At 44.1% G+C, this 14,477-nt stretch overlaps 1 protein-coding gene across 1 annotated transcript in view; it reads right to left on the bottom strand.

Moving 5' to 3' along the window:
* Positions 1 to 8,457, bottom strand: part of CLMN (calmin) — an 84,460-nt gene extending 76,003 nt beyond the window's left edge. The window contains exon 1 of the mRNA XM_067555108.1: positions 7,624 to 8,457. Within this exon, the coding sequence (XP_067411209.1) occupies positions 7,624 to 7,705 (82 nt within the window). The 5' untranslated portion in view covers positions 7,706 to 8,457. The remainder of the gene's footprint in view (positions 1 to 7,623) is intronic.
* Between the last annotated feature and the right edge of the window lie 6,020 nt (positions 8,458 to 14,477).

The raw sequence follows: 14,477 nt of genomic DNA, 5'->3' as shown, positions 1-14,477 counted from the left end.
ATATATGTGGAGTCCCACTGAAGTCAGTGAGGTTCCTCACATGTATCAGAGCCCTCGTGTGAAGCTCAAACTGCAGAACTGGGGCCTGACTAATCAGGCAATCTCACCAGAGGCTCCATGTCACACAGGTAATCCACCTCACTTTCTTTGTAAATGACACTGAATAGCAGAAGCGAAGGATCTGCCAGCCCAGCCCGCTATTTTGCAAAGTTCCTCCTCCACTCACATGGTTAATTATGTCAAGATAAAAAAATTGGGACAACAATATATATATATATATATATTTTTTTTTTTTTTTTTTGGGCAGCTGACCAGATCTGAGATCCAGGTTATCAACAAACAAGTCACCTTAAAAAGAAAAATACCTAGTCTGAAATACAAATATTTCAGTTTGATCAGTCTTGTGGGGGAGAGGTTATGCAGATATTTTATAAGCAAGTAGATCTGCAATATGAAAGGTATAGAAATTAATTCAACATTCTTCAGACAGTTTATAGATTCACTGGGTCTTATTCTACTCTGAATTATACTAATGTAAATCAGGACTAATTTCAGAGTTATGCCAGGGAAAAGCCCTGTGAAGCCAGAATCAGGTCCTTAAAATTTTTTATGTATGTCATTATTAGTTCAACCCAGTTAGCAGCATCCCCTAAGAATTATACTATTTTAATGATTAAATCTAGAGTTGTACCATCAAACTGAGTAATATGTACAGAGAGCTCAGTCGCCTCTTAAGTATTATTGATCAAATCTTTTCAGGTTCAGCAGGATCCCTGATAGGATTTCAGACTGGAATTAGAAATCCTGTCTGTTTCCAGAATTACACCTGCGTAAGGTCTCATTCTGTAGATATCCCGACTTTTGTTGTTATGAGCTGCATCTAAATGTTCCAGTGACAGCATTTACCACATCATCCCTGACACATATGTGACTGCTTATATGGTATTTTTTTTCCATAATACGTGAATTTTGAAAATCCACTTCATATTTCAATGAAGTGAAATATAATATTATGTGGTTCTTTTTCCTCCCTTTCCTTCTACTGATCTGTCCTTATCATCTGCCCTATAATAGGTAACTTTGGTCAACATTGCACATAATCATGCTAGCATTTCAAAGGACAATGGTAGGTCAAATAAAGCCCCAAATTTAGGGATTTTCCCTTAATGCCAACTGAAAGGTTTTTTTAAACTTTCCTTTTTAGTGTTTGCAAATAAAAATATTGCAGAGTTGTTTGAATACTTGAGAACATGAAAATAAAATAGCCTTGCAATTGTCTTTAAATGTAATCAAAATTCACTGGTCTGTAGTTTTATCCAAGCTATTTTGGAAATGCAAATTAAAAAAAAAAAGGCAGAAAGAGTGACAAATAAATTAGCTTTCTAAATCTCTTTCAGTTTTAATATGGTGCTTTGAGTTTTCTAACAACATTTATTGTTTAAAAATATGTGATATTTTAAACGGACACTGTCCTTTTAATTACAGCCAAACTACGTAGGTGTGTGACCTCACCAGGTCTCATAAGACAAGTGAGAGGAGTTGGGCCTTGTCAAAATTTATATGGAAAGGCTCGATTGAAAGAAACAGGATGTAGTGTCGGTGACTGTAATGAATAGATTGCTCTCAAGCTTAAAGTTAGGCACTTCCTTAAGCACCTTGTGGAACTGGTATCTAAACAGGTGACATTCCTCCTTGTGAACAAGTACTGAATCCATCACCCAGCATAGAAGGCACAATGCTGTTGGAACAACTGAGCCTGACTCTCTGTTTAGCAACACCAGTTCTACGTGTAACTGAATGGAGAATCAGGCTCTCTGTCTTTTGGATTACTTGGAACAAAGAGGTCTTGACTTTGTCAATTCCTGGCTAATGAGTAATTAAACATTCAATCTTACCTTTCTCTGAACTCACACCTCTCATGTCTCTCATTTCAAGAGACATCACTCTTTTTAAAAGCAAAGTTCCCTATATTCCATACAGATGTAGTCTTCCTCCATGTTTACTGCCGAAAATTACTTAAATCAGAAATAAAAAATCATGAACTTGACGTTACAGAGATATTTACATTAGAGGAATTAATCTAGTAAACTTTACGTTTCCTGCGTTAACATTTTTTTTAAATCTCTCAATGTGGGTCTTTGTTGTACACGGTTTTCCACATTTAGGCCTTCACAGGTTGAGAGGTGGTTCTTAATTTAATTTTTGTATGGAATAATGAGGTTAGTTCACAGTTCGACAGCACTTTTCATTCAAGGTTCTCCATGCACTTTACAAACATGAAGTCCCGGATTTCTCACACACACTGAGTACTTTACTCTGCAAGCAGTTGCTTTGAAATCAATGGGTCTATTCACAGAATAAGGTACTACTACTCAACATAAGTAAGAATGGCAGAATCAAACAGTAAAGCAATTAAAAGCCACAACATCCTAATTTTCATAGGCACATTGTTCACACTTAAAATATTTATTCAACTTGGAAACGTTCTATTTTTTGAGAGATATTCCCTATACTTGAAATGCTACCAAAAGGCAACTATTTTTGTAAGTGTGACCATTGTAGATATTATTATACCCAATATACAAGATGGTAAACAGAGAGATCAAAATTTTCAAAAAACAATCTACTAATTCTGAAAATCTCAAATTTTAGGTGCCTGACTTGAGACATGTAGGGCCTCATTATTTAGAAGGGTTGGGCATTTGATGCTCATACTGGCAACAACTGGTGTTGTGGGTGTGCAAAACCTCTGAAAAACAGATCTTGGTCTTAAGTTGAGTTCCCAAAACATGAGACACCCAAAATTAGTGGACACTGAAAAACTGGGCCTAAGTGACTTGGCCAAAATTAGCCATTGAGGCCCTGACCCAAAGCCTACTGACATCAACAGAAGACTCCCATGGATTTCAATGGACTTTGGATCAGAACCTGAATCAGTGGCAGAGTGAGGGAAAGGACCCACAAGTTCTGACTCTTGGTGAACTCATTTCACAGCTTAACAATCTTAGAACTCTACTACCCTAGTATCGTACAGCATGTTAAAATCATAAGAAACGAAGAGCATAGTTTTCAATAACTGCTATAGTACTAACTTCCTAAAGGGGCATAAAACCTCTGACTACAGAAGTGTTCTTCTCTACCTATATCATTCTAGCTAGTGCAGGGAAAGACATGTCTAGTACAGTACATGTACATTAATCAGACTATTACAGAGCACTGGATAACAGTCAAAAATATTCTTTCAGGAATTATTTTCTTTAACAAATGTTGCCTCATTCTAGTGAATAAAACTAGGCAGATGAGCACACACACTCAAATGGCCATTTCTGAATGTGCTTAAACTAACCTTCTTGTTGGGAAGATTTTAAAATATTCTTATAACAAAATGTTCTTGCTGTTGTTGTGATAAAAATAATCTCTTGGCTGAAAATTAATTGTTGAGTGTTCTACTGCTTTATGATGTAGTCATACATTCAGTGCATTTTTTTCTTTTCTTTTTTGTGTTTAGAGGAACATGCTACGGAGAATTTATTAACAGAACACATAGCACAAAGATATAAATATATCAGAGGCAACTAGCTGCATCAGAAAAAAAAAAAGGAAAGAGAAAATTCAGTGGTTTGTATGTCAACAAGCCTGTATTTATTTTGTCGTTCACACATTCCCCTTTTTCTTTCCCTTGGATTATCACTCTTCTGAGTCTTTGCTCTGAAATCACTCCTGATTCTCTTATCTAAAATGGAAAATGTTCTTGTAGCTTTTAGCAACATTTACCTGTGATGGCCTTTTACTATCATTTCCTATTTTAAAAAATTGAAAATAGGAGCTTTTAATAAAAAGGGAAAGTAAAAACCCATCATCATATGGCCATGGCTAAACATCCATTTGGCAGTTCCATTTTTAAAACTGGCATTTATTTTCCTATATCCCATGGCTCAGTAGTTGCAGTGTTTAGCAGCTTTCACCAATGGCTGTGCCAGTTTTAATCTTTTAGTAAAAAAGCGAGAATGTGAGCACACTATAATCTACACCAATTAATTTTTTAATAGAAGTGTAAAGTTATTGGGCCTAATTCTACTCTCATACCAATGTATAAATTGAGACTAATTACAGAACTCAGTGGAATCACACCCTTGCAGAAGCTTTTTAAAGGAGAGTCATTCAGTTCCAGTAACTGGCATGGTACTGACAATTTTAATTTACATAGGGATTTCAAACACGTAAATTTCATTTCAGTGAATTATAAAACCAGAGAGAGATTCTGATGAAATTATAAACCATAAGTGCAGCGCTCAGATAGTTTGTGATATCAAAATTTCAAAGTTTAGTTACAACAGAACTACAACGGTTAGAAATAAAGTTGAATTGCAAGAATTACATTAGCTATTTTAAAAAAGAAAAGAACTCTTATGCAGTGAAACAGCATGAGATGGCATTTGAAGTTAAAGGCAAAACTCCCACTGACTTTAATGAAGCCAAGATTTAATGAAGCACAAAATATTTCAAATCATTTTTAAGCCTTGCTACAATAAAAGCATGCATCCTTGTGTGAAAAAAGATAGGGCCTGCTTACATAGATAATAGGTGTATCAATACAGACCGAAAAAGTGTATCTAGTTCACAAATATTTATAATGAATTCATAAACTCTTTTGTAAATTGACAGGAGTCTTTACTGATTCTGCAACTGATAGATTTATATACATTTTTTATGCTTTGTATACATTTTAGGTTTGGAGAGAACCTATCCAATAGGATAGAATGAGATTTATAAACGGAGGGTCAAATTCCGTTATCAGACATGTGTAACTGAAATCAAAATGTTGCCCTTTAAAAAAAATTTACTCTCAGCTAGAGGCGGCATATTGCAGTGTATATGGCACTAGACCAAAAGGCAGAAGACTTGCGCCCTAATCTTTAAAGATACTTAGGCACCTAACTCCCACTGAAATCAATGGGAATTTAGGCACTTAAATACCTTTGACAGTCTGGCCTTGGGCTTTATTCCTGGATCTGCCACTGAGTTCCTGTGCCATGCTGAGCAAGTCTCTTAAACTCTCTGAGTGCTCCTATCTGTAAAAGATAGACAACTCTTATTCATTTTTATAAGTCATATGAGATCTAGGGTTTAAAAGTAAGTGCTAGGTATTATTACTTATTCTAGAGCTACACCATAGTACATATTCTCATCTGATGTATTTCCCCCCTTTAATAGCTAAGATAAGGCCTGTCTTTCAAATATCTTACAGTACACGCAGTGAGATGACAACTATATACCCTTCAGATTTCCTCTTGTACTATAAGAAGGGAATGTGGTTTTTCCGTGAACACAGTGTTATCCAATGGAATTTGCCCTGCAGGATAGTAGCCTCTTCAGGACTGTAGGAATTTTAAGAGAGAGGCTCTATAGAACAGTGTGTCTCTTATCAAAGTATCTTTAAGGTTCATAGAGGGTAATGAAGTTTAATTCCATCTTAAACAAATTATTAACAGATAAAGAAAAGAAGAGGTGATCCATTTTTAATTCATTCTTCTTTCATGGAATCTTTTCCTCAGAAATATACCAGTGAATTTAGGGTAAAATCTTATTGTGTATAATTAGGGGGTAATTTTAAAGTTTTAGGGAGACTTTTGAAGAATGGATTCAGACAATCCACGTTAATCAACATCAGCAGAAGAGAGAGAATCAAGAGTAGATGAAATACTGCAATTATGTCATAATGAACAATTGCTAAAACTAGAGACTGACCCAACAATGAACGATTGCTAAAACTAGAGACTGACCCAACCACAACCCCCCAAAATTTGAACAGGTTCAAAATCTGAATATTGGGGGGTTCAAGATGCAGATCAAAATTTTGCAAAATGAGCCCATCTCTAGTTAACACACACCTGCACTCCCACACATTGTCACAAGTTGACTGCTAGGCTGATTTTGGTCTCCTCTCAGGTAAATTAAATATGTTTTGTAATAAAACCACATTCCAGCAAATGCAATGTCTCTTCCAGCATGCTTTACTTCAATATCTTTAGGAATCAAAAGCAAGAAATAATAGTCTCTAATCCAAGGCTTTTATTTTAATTGGACATAGAGTTTATATCTCAGTTTCATGCAAACTGTTGATTAAGATGATTGGTAGGTTTCATTAAACAAATTGTTTTCCTATCCCTGCACACCAGAACTGCTCTTTATTGTTACATCAATTCATATTATCCCTACCAATCATAGATAATTGGAGAGGGGCAAACATAACTTTGGAGGAAACATTTTATCAGTACTGTACTATTTAATGTAATAGTGATATCTCTATGTAGCTAGCATGTCCTACAGAGGGATAACAAAAGTATCTGAAAGTCAGTGTACCAGCTTTGCCCAGGCCCATTCAACAGTAGTTCATAAGGGCCTATGTCACCTATTTCAATCAGATAGTGGGCTAAATTCTGTAGTTACACCCATGTAAATCTGGAGTGATAGTATTGACTTCAGCTGAGCTACTCCAAATTTTACACAAGGGCAACAGCAGAATTTCCCCTAAAGTTTGTAAAGCACTTTGAATACACACCATTTGAAGTCAAAGGCAAAACTCCCATTTACCTCAACCATGCAGAATCAGACTTTGTATTATGATTTCTGGCCCCTCAAAACACAGTGTTAGTTCACTGTTTATTAGTTATTGTCTGAATGAATGACTTTAAATTAAGGTTAAGGCTATCTTTATCCTTGGTTAAAGAGCCCCAGCATTCTGTCCGGGTTATTCCCTATGGTATCTTTCTGCTGTTCAGAATGCGGGCCACTAGTTTTGGGTCTTCACCCTCTGTGAAACGTTGGCCAGGTGAGACTCTGAGCCCTCCCAAACTGTAGGTCCTCCCAAAGGAAGAGGACATTTGCTCTTATTCCTTCAGGCATGTGACTGGGTGATGAAGGAGGCACTGCCTGAAAGTAACAACCTACTGTACCACTTCAGCAACTTTCCCGGCTCCCTTCCTACCTCTTACACACACTTTCTTGCTTATTTCCTTCCTCTGGTGGAAACCCTCTTGCTATCAGTTTTGTCAAGGCTGTCTTTCCTTTAAGGAGGGCCTGTCACAGGAATCCCTGAATCACAGCACCACGACAGGCGTCCCCTGCACCCTGCTGCAGAAACTTCGTCCCTCTTTGAGATCTCTCCCGTCATAACACTGCCCCTTGTGTACCTTGCCATTGAGCTGACCTGCCTGAACGTGAAAGTCCAACACAAACACCTTGTTGTCCTCCCCATCCCCCCGGCTCCCTCCCTCCCTCCCAATACAGAGGCTCCTTCTTGCAGGTCCCAGGCAAAGCAGGAAAGAAAGTGAAATAAATAAAAATCCGCCCCCCCGCAAAGCAATCACCCTCAGAGGGAGCCCCATGCGCCCGCCCCCGATCCAATACACAAATGCCACACACAGGTTTGTCTCCGAACCCAGATCAAGGCGGCGAGCGAAAGGGAACGGTGAGGTCAGCGCACGGCCGGAATGAAGGAGCCGGGGGGTCGCGGGGGCCGGCACCGGAGCGGGGTCTGCAAGCCCCCGATCGAACCCAGGGGGGAGCAGAACGCTCAGTGCGGCGGGGGCGGGCGCGGGGGTGCAATATACGGATATTTACCTTGGAGGTTTTGCACTCGGATGTCGCTAATCTGCCCGATCAGCTCCTCCCGCTGAAACCAGTCCCACTCGTGCCCTGCCATGGAGGAGCCGGCGGGGGGTGGACACGGCGCCGCTTGGAAAACGGGGATCCCCCCTCCCCCCAAGACACACGCACAACCGGAGTCCTCTGGAGCCGGGAGAGAGGAAGAGCAGGAGAGGCGGGGAAGGGGGGGAGCAGCAGCCGGCTGGCGGGGCAGGGAGAGAGGCAAGGGGGTCAAGAAGGAGCGGCGCGCACAGCGGAGCGGGGCCGGGGGCCGGCCCGGGGAGCCCAGCGGAGCCGGCCCGGAGCTCCGCTCCCCCGCGGCAGAGGGGGCAGGGAGAGAGGAGCCCGGCCCAGGCAGGCACAGACCGGGGGGCGGCGGCAGCAGGAGAAGGGGGTGGAAGGGAGCCCAGCCGAGGCGCCCACGCGGCTCCCTGCCCCTCTGTGTGCAGGGCAGGGCTGTCCCGCTCCGAGAGCTGCCCCCGCCGGCCGGATCAAGTTTTTAGGGCTCGTGGTGCTGAGGTCGGAGGTCTGCAAGTTGCAGCATATTGTGATGCCGCCTTGTGTTGTGGCGCTGAGCTGACGCAGCCGCAGCAATGGCAAGAGAAGACACCCGCCCGGAGGGAGAGACTGGAGGCACCTGGTTAATATTTGCTGGAAGGCAGCCTTAGGGCACGAACCTCCCAGACACCTTCCCTGCCAGCCTCCCCCCGCCTGCCGCCTGCCTGGGCAGCCGACGCCGCCTAAGTGAAGAATCTCTGCCCGGCGAATGAAAAAGAAAGTGAAAGCCCAGGCTCGGGGAACTGATACTAAAACACCCCCGCGCGCGCACACACACACACACACACACAGCCCTGCGCTCCTGCGGGGGGCGGCGGGGCCCGATTTATCTGCGAAGGAGGGAGAGGACAAGAGCACCACAAGGCAGGCGCGGGGTGGAGCGAACGTGTTTAAAGCCAGACTCCAACCTGTAGCCACTGGGCTGCCTCCATTGCCGAGTCGGGCACAGCTGCCCCGGGGAAGCAGGAGTTAGTTAGCCCGACAGGCTTGTGCCAAAAGGGCTTCTTCTGGCATCTTCTTCCAAACACTGGCCCTGATCTAATAGTCACCAGGAAAATCCCTTTGCTCCTCTCCTAAAACGTGTCTTGATCTGTGCCATTTACTTTAAGACCAACACCCGCGTCCCTACTACAGCACCTCCTCCTCCCTTGGTCTCTGTTTACACAAGTCAATCTTCTGGCAGGGGCAGCAGGGGGGCTGGATGAAATATGAAGGTCTTTTCTGTCTCTGCGGGGGGTGGGAGGTATAATCCCCCGTCAAGTAAGTTGCACAAATCAAGAGCCATCTCCCAGCAGAAAAGGAAAATATTTTTTCCCGGTCAGTATTAAATAAATACTCACCACTAGTAATTAAAATAAATAACTGCTATTACAGTTTGTTTTGGGTTGTCCTGCCGTCTAGACTGGTGAGCTTTGTTTGTGGTGTGTTGTGACATTTAAGGTCTTTTCAGTGTCATGCCATATGGGCCCCATATTTGAATCAGAACTGAACAAGGAAACATTAGGGCTATAGAGATGCTTAATTACTAGGGTGATGGCTGTGGTATGAAAACCTAAATAGATAGTAAAAGCATGGACATCATATTTCGTTATTTAATCTGTACGCTTCATTATTTTTAATAATTATTGTTTTCCTTGCAAATCCACAAAATTAAATCATTAAAAAAATTACTAGTACTGCTAGTAGAGTATGATTACTTGGACTAATACATGAATTGGGATCTGCAAATTTTAATATCAGTGTATTGGAACTTGCAAAATGTAATTTAACTGAATTAGGATCTGCAGGTTGTATCATTAATATTTTAAAGGGCTGAGATGCCATGTAGATATTTATGCCATGCCCTCAGGCTGTTTTCACCCAGTTCTGGAATTGAGTAGCATTCCCAGAGCCGGTCTAACAACTTTTCCTATCCTAAATCAGAATCAGATGGGGGAAGGCGGGGAACTAAATTATCAGCATAGCAACCAGTAAGCAAGCTATTTATCACAAGAATGAAAGGTACCAAGCAATCACCCCAGATGTAGGCCTCGGACCAGCTCTGACTACTAGCATAATTATTATTTAGATTACAGTAGGTAAAGACGCAGTCCCTACCCTTAAGAGCTGACAAATTAAAAGGACAAAGAAGTAGTGTAATAAGGAAGGAATACATACCTTATGTTAGTTCCATTTTTAACTAATTAAACGTCTGACTCATTTCTTGTAGGCATCCAGGAAAGAGTGGGTCTTCAGGAAGGATCTGAAGGAGGGGAGGGTAATGGCCTAGCATAACAGCTCTGGCAAAGTATGCAGTGTTTAGGAACGGGACTGAAAATAGAGCAAAACTGGTTATGGGAGCAGTAGATTGTACAAGGCATCAAGCCTGACATAAATGACTCAGTGGAGAAAGTCGAGAGTGACACAATCAGGAACATGGTCAGATAAACTGGTAGAAAAACAGAGTTAAGTGGGGTATTCAAGGATAAGATATTTACTCATGATATGGCAGCTCAGGAGAGCAGGATTCAGAGCAACACGATCACTAAAGACCCTGATATTTAGTACCAAACAGTATGTTCCTTTCAAATGGGAGAGGGGAAAAAAACAGTCTTACCAACCCCAAGTGTTGAAAAATCATGAGTCAGGTCCCAAAAAATTATCAGAGGGACTTTAAAAAAAAATCAAGATTTTTAAAAAAAATAATAAATTTTGGCTTCTTATTTGCCTTCTGCTTTTAATCCTTTAAGGGTCATATTTTTATGTTTCCCCCCACAACCATGAGGGCTAGAAACTTTTTTTTTTAAATATAAAAGCAGAGAGTCTTCAAATATTGAGACTCCAAATATTGAGAGACTCGTGATCAAAATCACTGAAAACTTGTGGGAGAACATCCATGAATGTCTTACATACTTACTAAACAAGTAAGCAATAACAAGCGATGAGGAGTGAGATAGTTCTTTTAGGCCACAGGTTCTCAAACTTTTTTGCTGGGACCCCCCTGTGAAAATATTTCAGGCTGTGACGACCCCCCTATGCCATGCCATCCTTACTTCTGCACTGCTGCCTATGCCATGCCACCCTCCCTGGCTATGCCATGCCATCCTTGATGGGGCTGACAGCTCGCAATCCCTACATAATAACCTCGTGATCCTTTGTGGGGTCCTGACACCCAGTTGCTGAGGGTGGCATTTTTAAAGATAACTGTGGATGAATTAGTGGATTATATTCTCAGGTAAAGGTATTTGTCAATATTTAAAGGTGACCTGTTAAGGAAAAAGAAGTGGAGAAGTCACAGGCCAGGGGAAGGAGATATGGGGGTGGGTCTAAGACGGTTTTCAACCCCCTTTGTGCCTTCCCAGTTCTGGGCTGCTCTGTGGCTCCTGGTGTAACATAGGCCTTGTCTACACTAAGGCCTTGTCTACACTAAAAAAATAAGTTGACATATTTATGTTGACTTTCAGCCACCGCTATAATTACAGCGGTGGCTCATGTCCACACTGCTGTCCTTGGGTGGTGGTGTGCGTCCTCACCAGGAGCACTTCCACCAACCTAAGGGGCAGCATGGGGAGCTGAGAGACCCATCTCTCAGCTCCCTGCTGGGAGCCCACAGGCTCCCAGGTACCCTATGGGCTGCCCTCTCCCCACCCCCACTCGTGGTCCCAGCCGGGGGTCGGGGCAGCCGTGCAGGGACTTCTCCCTGCGTCCTGCCCTGTCCGGCTCTGAGCTGGGAGTGGGCTGCAGCAGCCTGCTTTTGGGGTCAGGCCTGGAGCCTGCTGTGCCCCAGTTCGCAACTAGGTGGCAGCCACCCGCAGCTTGCTGGCGTCTGGGGCTCACAACGGGGCTGCAGCCTCCCGCGCCTTGGCTGCGAGCTAGGCAGCAGCTTCCCACGCCCTGGAAAGCTGGACAGCAGCCATCCATGTCCTGCCCAGCTGGAAGGCGGGTTGCAGTCTTGGGAAGCCAGGCGGCAGCCACCTGTGTCCCACCTGGTCCCAGCTGGGAGGCAAGCAACAGCCGCTGGCGTCCCAGGCCTGCAGAAGGGCTGCCACCGCCCGCACCCCTGGTGGCAGCTGCCAGTTTCCTGGGTTCACAGCCGGGTGGCAGCTGCCCACGGCTTGTCTGAATCCCAGGCTCTGGCCCCGGCTCACAGCCGGTAGCCAGGGAGCAGCTTCCCACGCCTGGCTTGGAGCACCCGCGCCCCGGCTTGTCCCACAAGCCAAGCAGCAGCTTCCTGCAACCCACATCCGGGAGCCCAGCAGCTTGCAGAGCCGGGTTCCGGACCTCCCCCCCTTACTTGCCGATCTCACTGCTCTTCAAGTATGACAGCCCCTCCACCGCTTTAAGGTGACACAGTGTCTACACTGACACTGTGTCGCCCTAGCTCTGCTGACAAAAGCCCTAACCTCTCGTAGAGGTGGTTTTATTTTGTCGGAAAAACAGGGCAGTTTTGTTGGCGGTGTGTACATGAGCACTGTTTTGTCGACAAAAGCTGACTTTTGTCAACAAAATTCTCTAGTGTAGACCAGACCATAGTCAGCCCTGGGGCAAGGGTGTCTAAGGGCTCGTCTACATGGGAAGTCATTGCAGTATAGTGATATTAGCATATGGTTAAACCGCTATATTTAAACTGGTATAACTTCCTATGTTGATACCCAGACTGTATCCCTGATAGCTAAGTTGAATGTGGCTTGTGTCCATACTGCTGAGAGAGCCTTTTCGTGGCTTCTGCATGTTCTATGAGCTCTTGTTCTATGTAATACAGATGGGTGACTGGATCCACTGATGCAGGAACCAAAGCACTTGTGGGCAGAAGTGGGTGGAAGCCATAATGGGCTCTGCCAAATGGAGGCATGGATCACGTTGTTGTAAACTAATTCAGCATATGACAGCAGGGAGACCCAATCATCCTGATGGTAATCCAGGAAGCACCAGATGTACTGTTCAATAATCTGGTTCACCTGCTCCACCTGCTTATTGGTCTGTGGATGATACGCAGAGGAGATGAGAAGTTCTATCTCCAAGAGTTTGAAGAGCGCTCACCAGAAAGGGGAGACAAACAGTAGGCCTCAGTCTAACACAATGCTAGTCAGTAGTCAGAGGAGCTGGAAGATGTGTTCAAGAAACAGGCAGGCGATTTCCAGGGTAGCGGGAACCATGTGAGAGGGGATAAAGTGTGCCATCTTGGTCAGAGCTCGATGGCAACCAAAACAATTGTACATTCATTGGAGCTGGGTGGTTTTACGATGAAATCCAGAGATACAGTAGACCAGGGGAGAGACAGAGTGGATAGAGGCTTAAGGAGACCTGGTTTTAGTTTGGCCAAAATGGCCAGTGAGCTGGGAATCATGACATTATTTGAGAACTGTGGGTCTAGACTGGCCACTTGGAACATAAATGCATTCTCATGATGGAAAATTCCATCCTGTAACTGAAACTCCAAAGTGGGCTGGGTGTCCACATCACCCAAGGTCTGGCACATTTGAGTGGTGACGGGGTCACGAGGCAGCAGGGATTGAATGAGTGACAGTAGGTCCCTGTCCACTGTTCAAAGGATGAAGTTGGATGGCCTAAAGATGGTGAAACATGATGTCATGCAGGACTCGGCAAGTTTATCCTAGTACGACAGGGTGGTACCTGATGTTGTCTCCATCTGATTGCTTGCACCTGGGCAATGTCTTGCACCTATCACAATGAAATCAAATTAGGCAAAGAAAAGGGACCAGCAGATCTGGCAGTGGTTTAGGTTTTGAGACGTATAAAGATATTCCAGGTTTTTGTGGTCCATAGGGACCTGGACTGGAAATTGGGCTCCTTCAAGGACATGAAGCCATTCCTCAAAAGCTGCTTTAGGTGCAAGCAGTTCCTTGTCCTAGCTGGCATAGTTCCATTTTGTTAGGCTTAATTTTCTGGAGTAGAAAGCAGAAGGGAGGAGTTGGTTACAGGGTCTCACTTGCTGGGATAATACAGGTCCTATAGTGACGTTCAATGCATTGGCTTCCACAATGAAAAGCTTGGAAGGTTCAGGATGGACAAGGATGGGAGCAATAATAAAGCCCATCAGCTGGTTGAAAGTGGGCTGGGCCTCAGGGATCAGATGAACCAGCTCCCCTTCTGTCAGAGTGTTGTAATGGGAGCCACCACCAATGAGCAGGGCATGGGGGGGAGTCAGGCTTAATGGGCAGAGCAGAGGATTAAAACCAAAGGCAGCATCAGGTATCAAGCCGAAGGTCAGAGCTGAGATGGAGTCAGGCGCCAAGCCAGGGGTCAGAGCTGGAGACAACGTCAGGTACCATGCCAAAGATCAGAGATAGAGACAGCATCAGGGGTAAGGTGGGGGAGCAAGGGCCTAGAGTAGGGCAGAACAGCAGGAGCTGGGAGCAGACGGAAGCAGGAACTGGGTGCGGTCAGGAATGTAATGCTCAGGAGTCAAGTAAGCAGGAAGGATCCATAGTAGCAGCCAGCCAATGATTCCTCTAGCTGCTCAGACAGCTTCCAATTGTTACTTCCTGGTTTATATAGTACTCCTTAGCCAATCAGGGAGCTGGATGTTTCCCCCAATCGGGAACTTGTAGGGTGAGGTGCCCTTTGTGTGCAAGCCCCCCTGGACCTTTACCTGATTACTCAGGTGAAGCTACTGGGTGGTAGTCATGGCCTGCATGCTGCCTGTGGGCCCAGGTTCGAGGCCTAGTGATCCCTCACACCACCAGGTAGGAAAACCCCTTAATGAAATGGTGATAAAAAGGTTGACGAAAGCCAAGGAACCATTGTACCTCATGCGTGTCACTTGGAATGGA

The sequence above is a fragment of the Emydura macquarii genome, unplaced genomic scaffold (genome assembly GCF_026122565.2).
Source record: "Emydura macquarii macquarii isolate MOO-44397 ecotype Brisbane River unplaced genomic scaffold, CSIRO-AGI_Emac_v2 contig_1551, whole genome shotgun sequence".
NCBI lineage: Eukaryota > Metazoa > Chordata > Testudines > Chelidae > Emydura > Emydura macquarii.
Note: the sequence above shows the minus strand (reverse complement) of the source record. Positions and strands in the feature narration are given on the sequence as shown.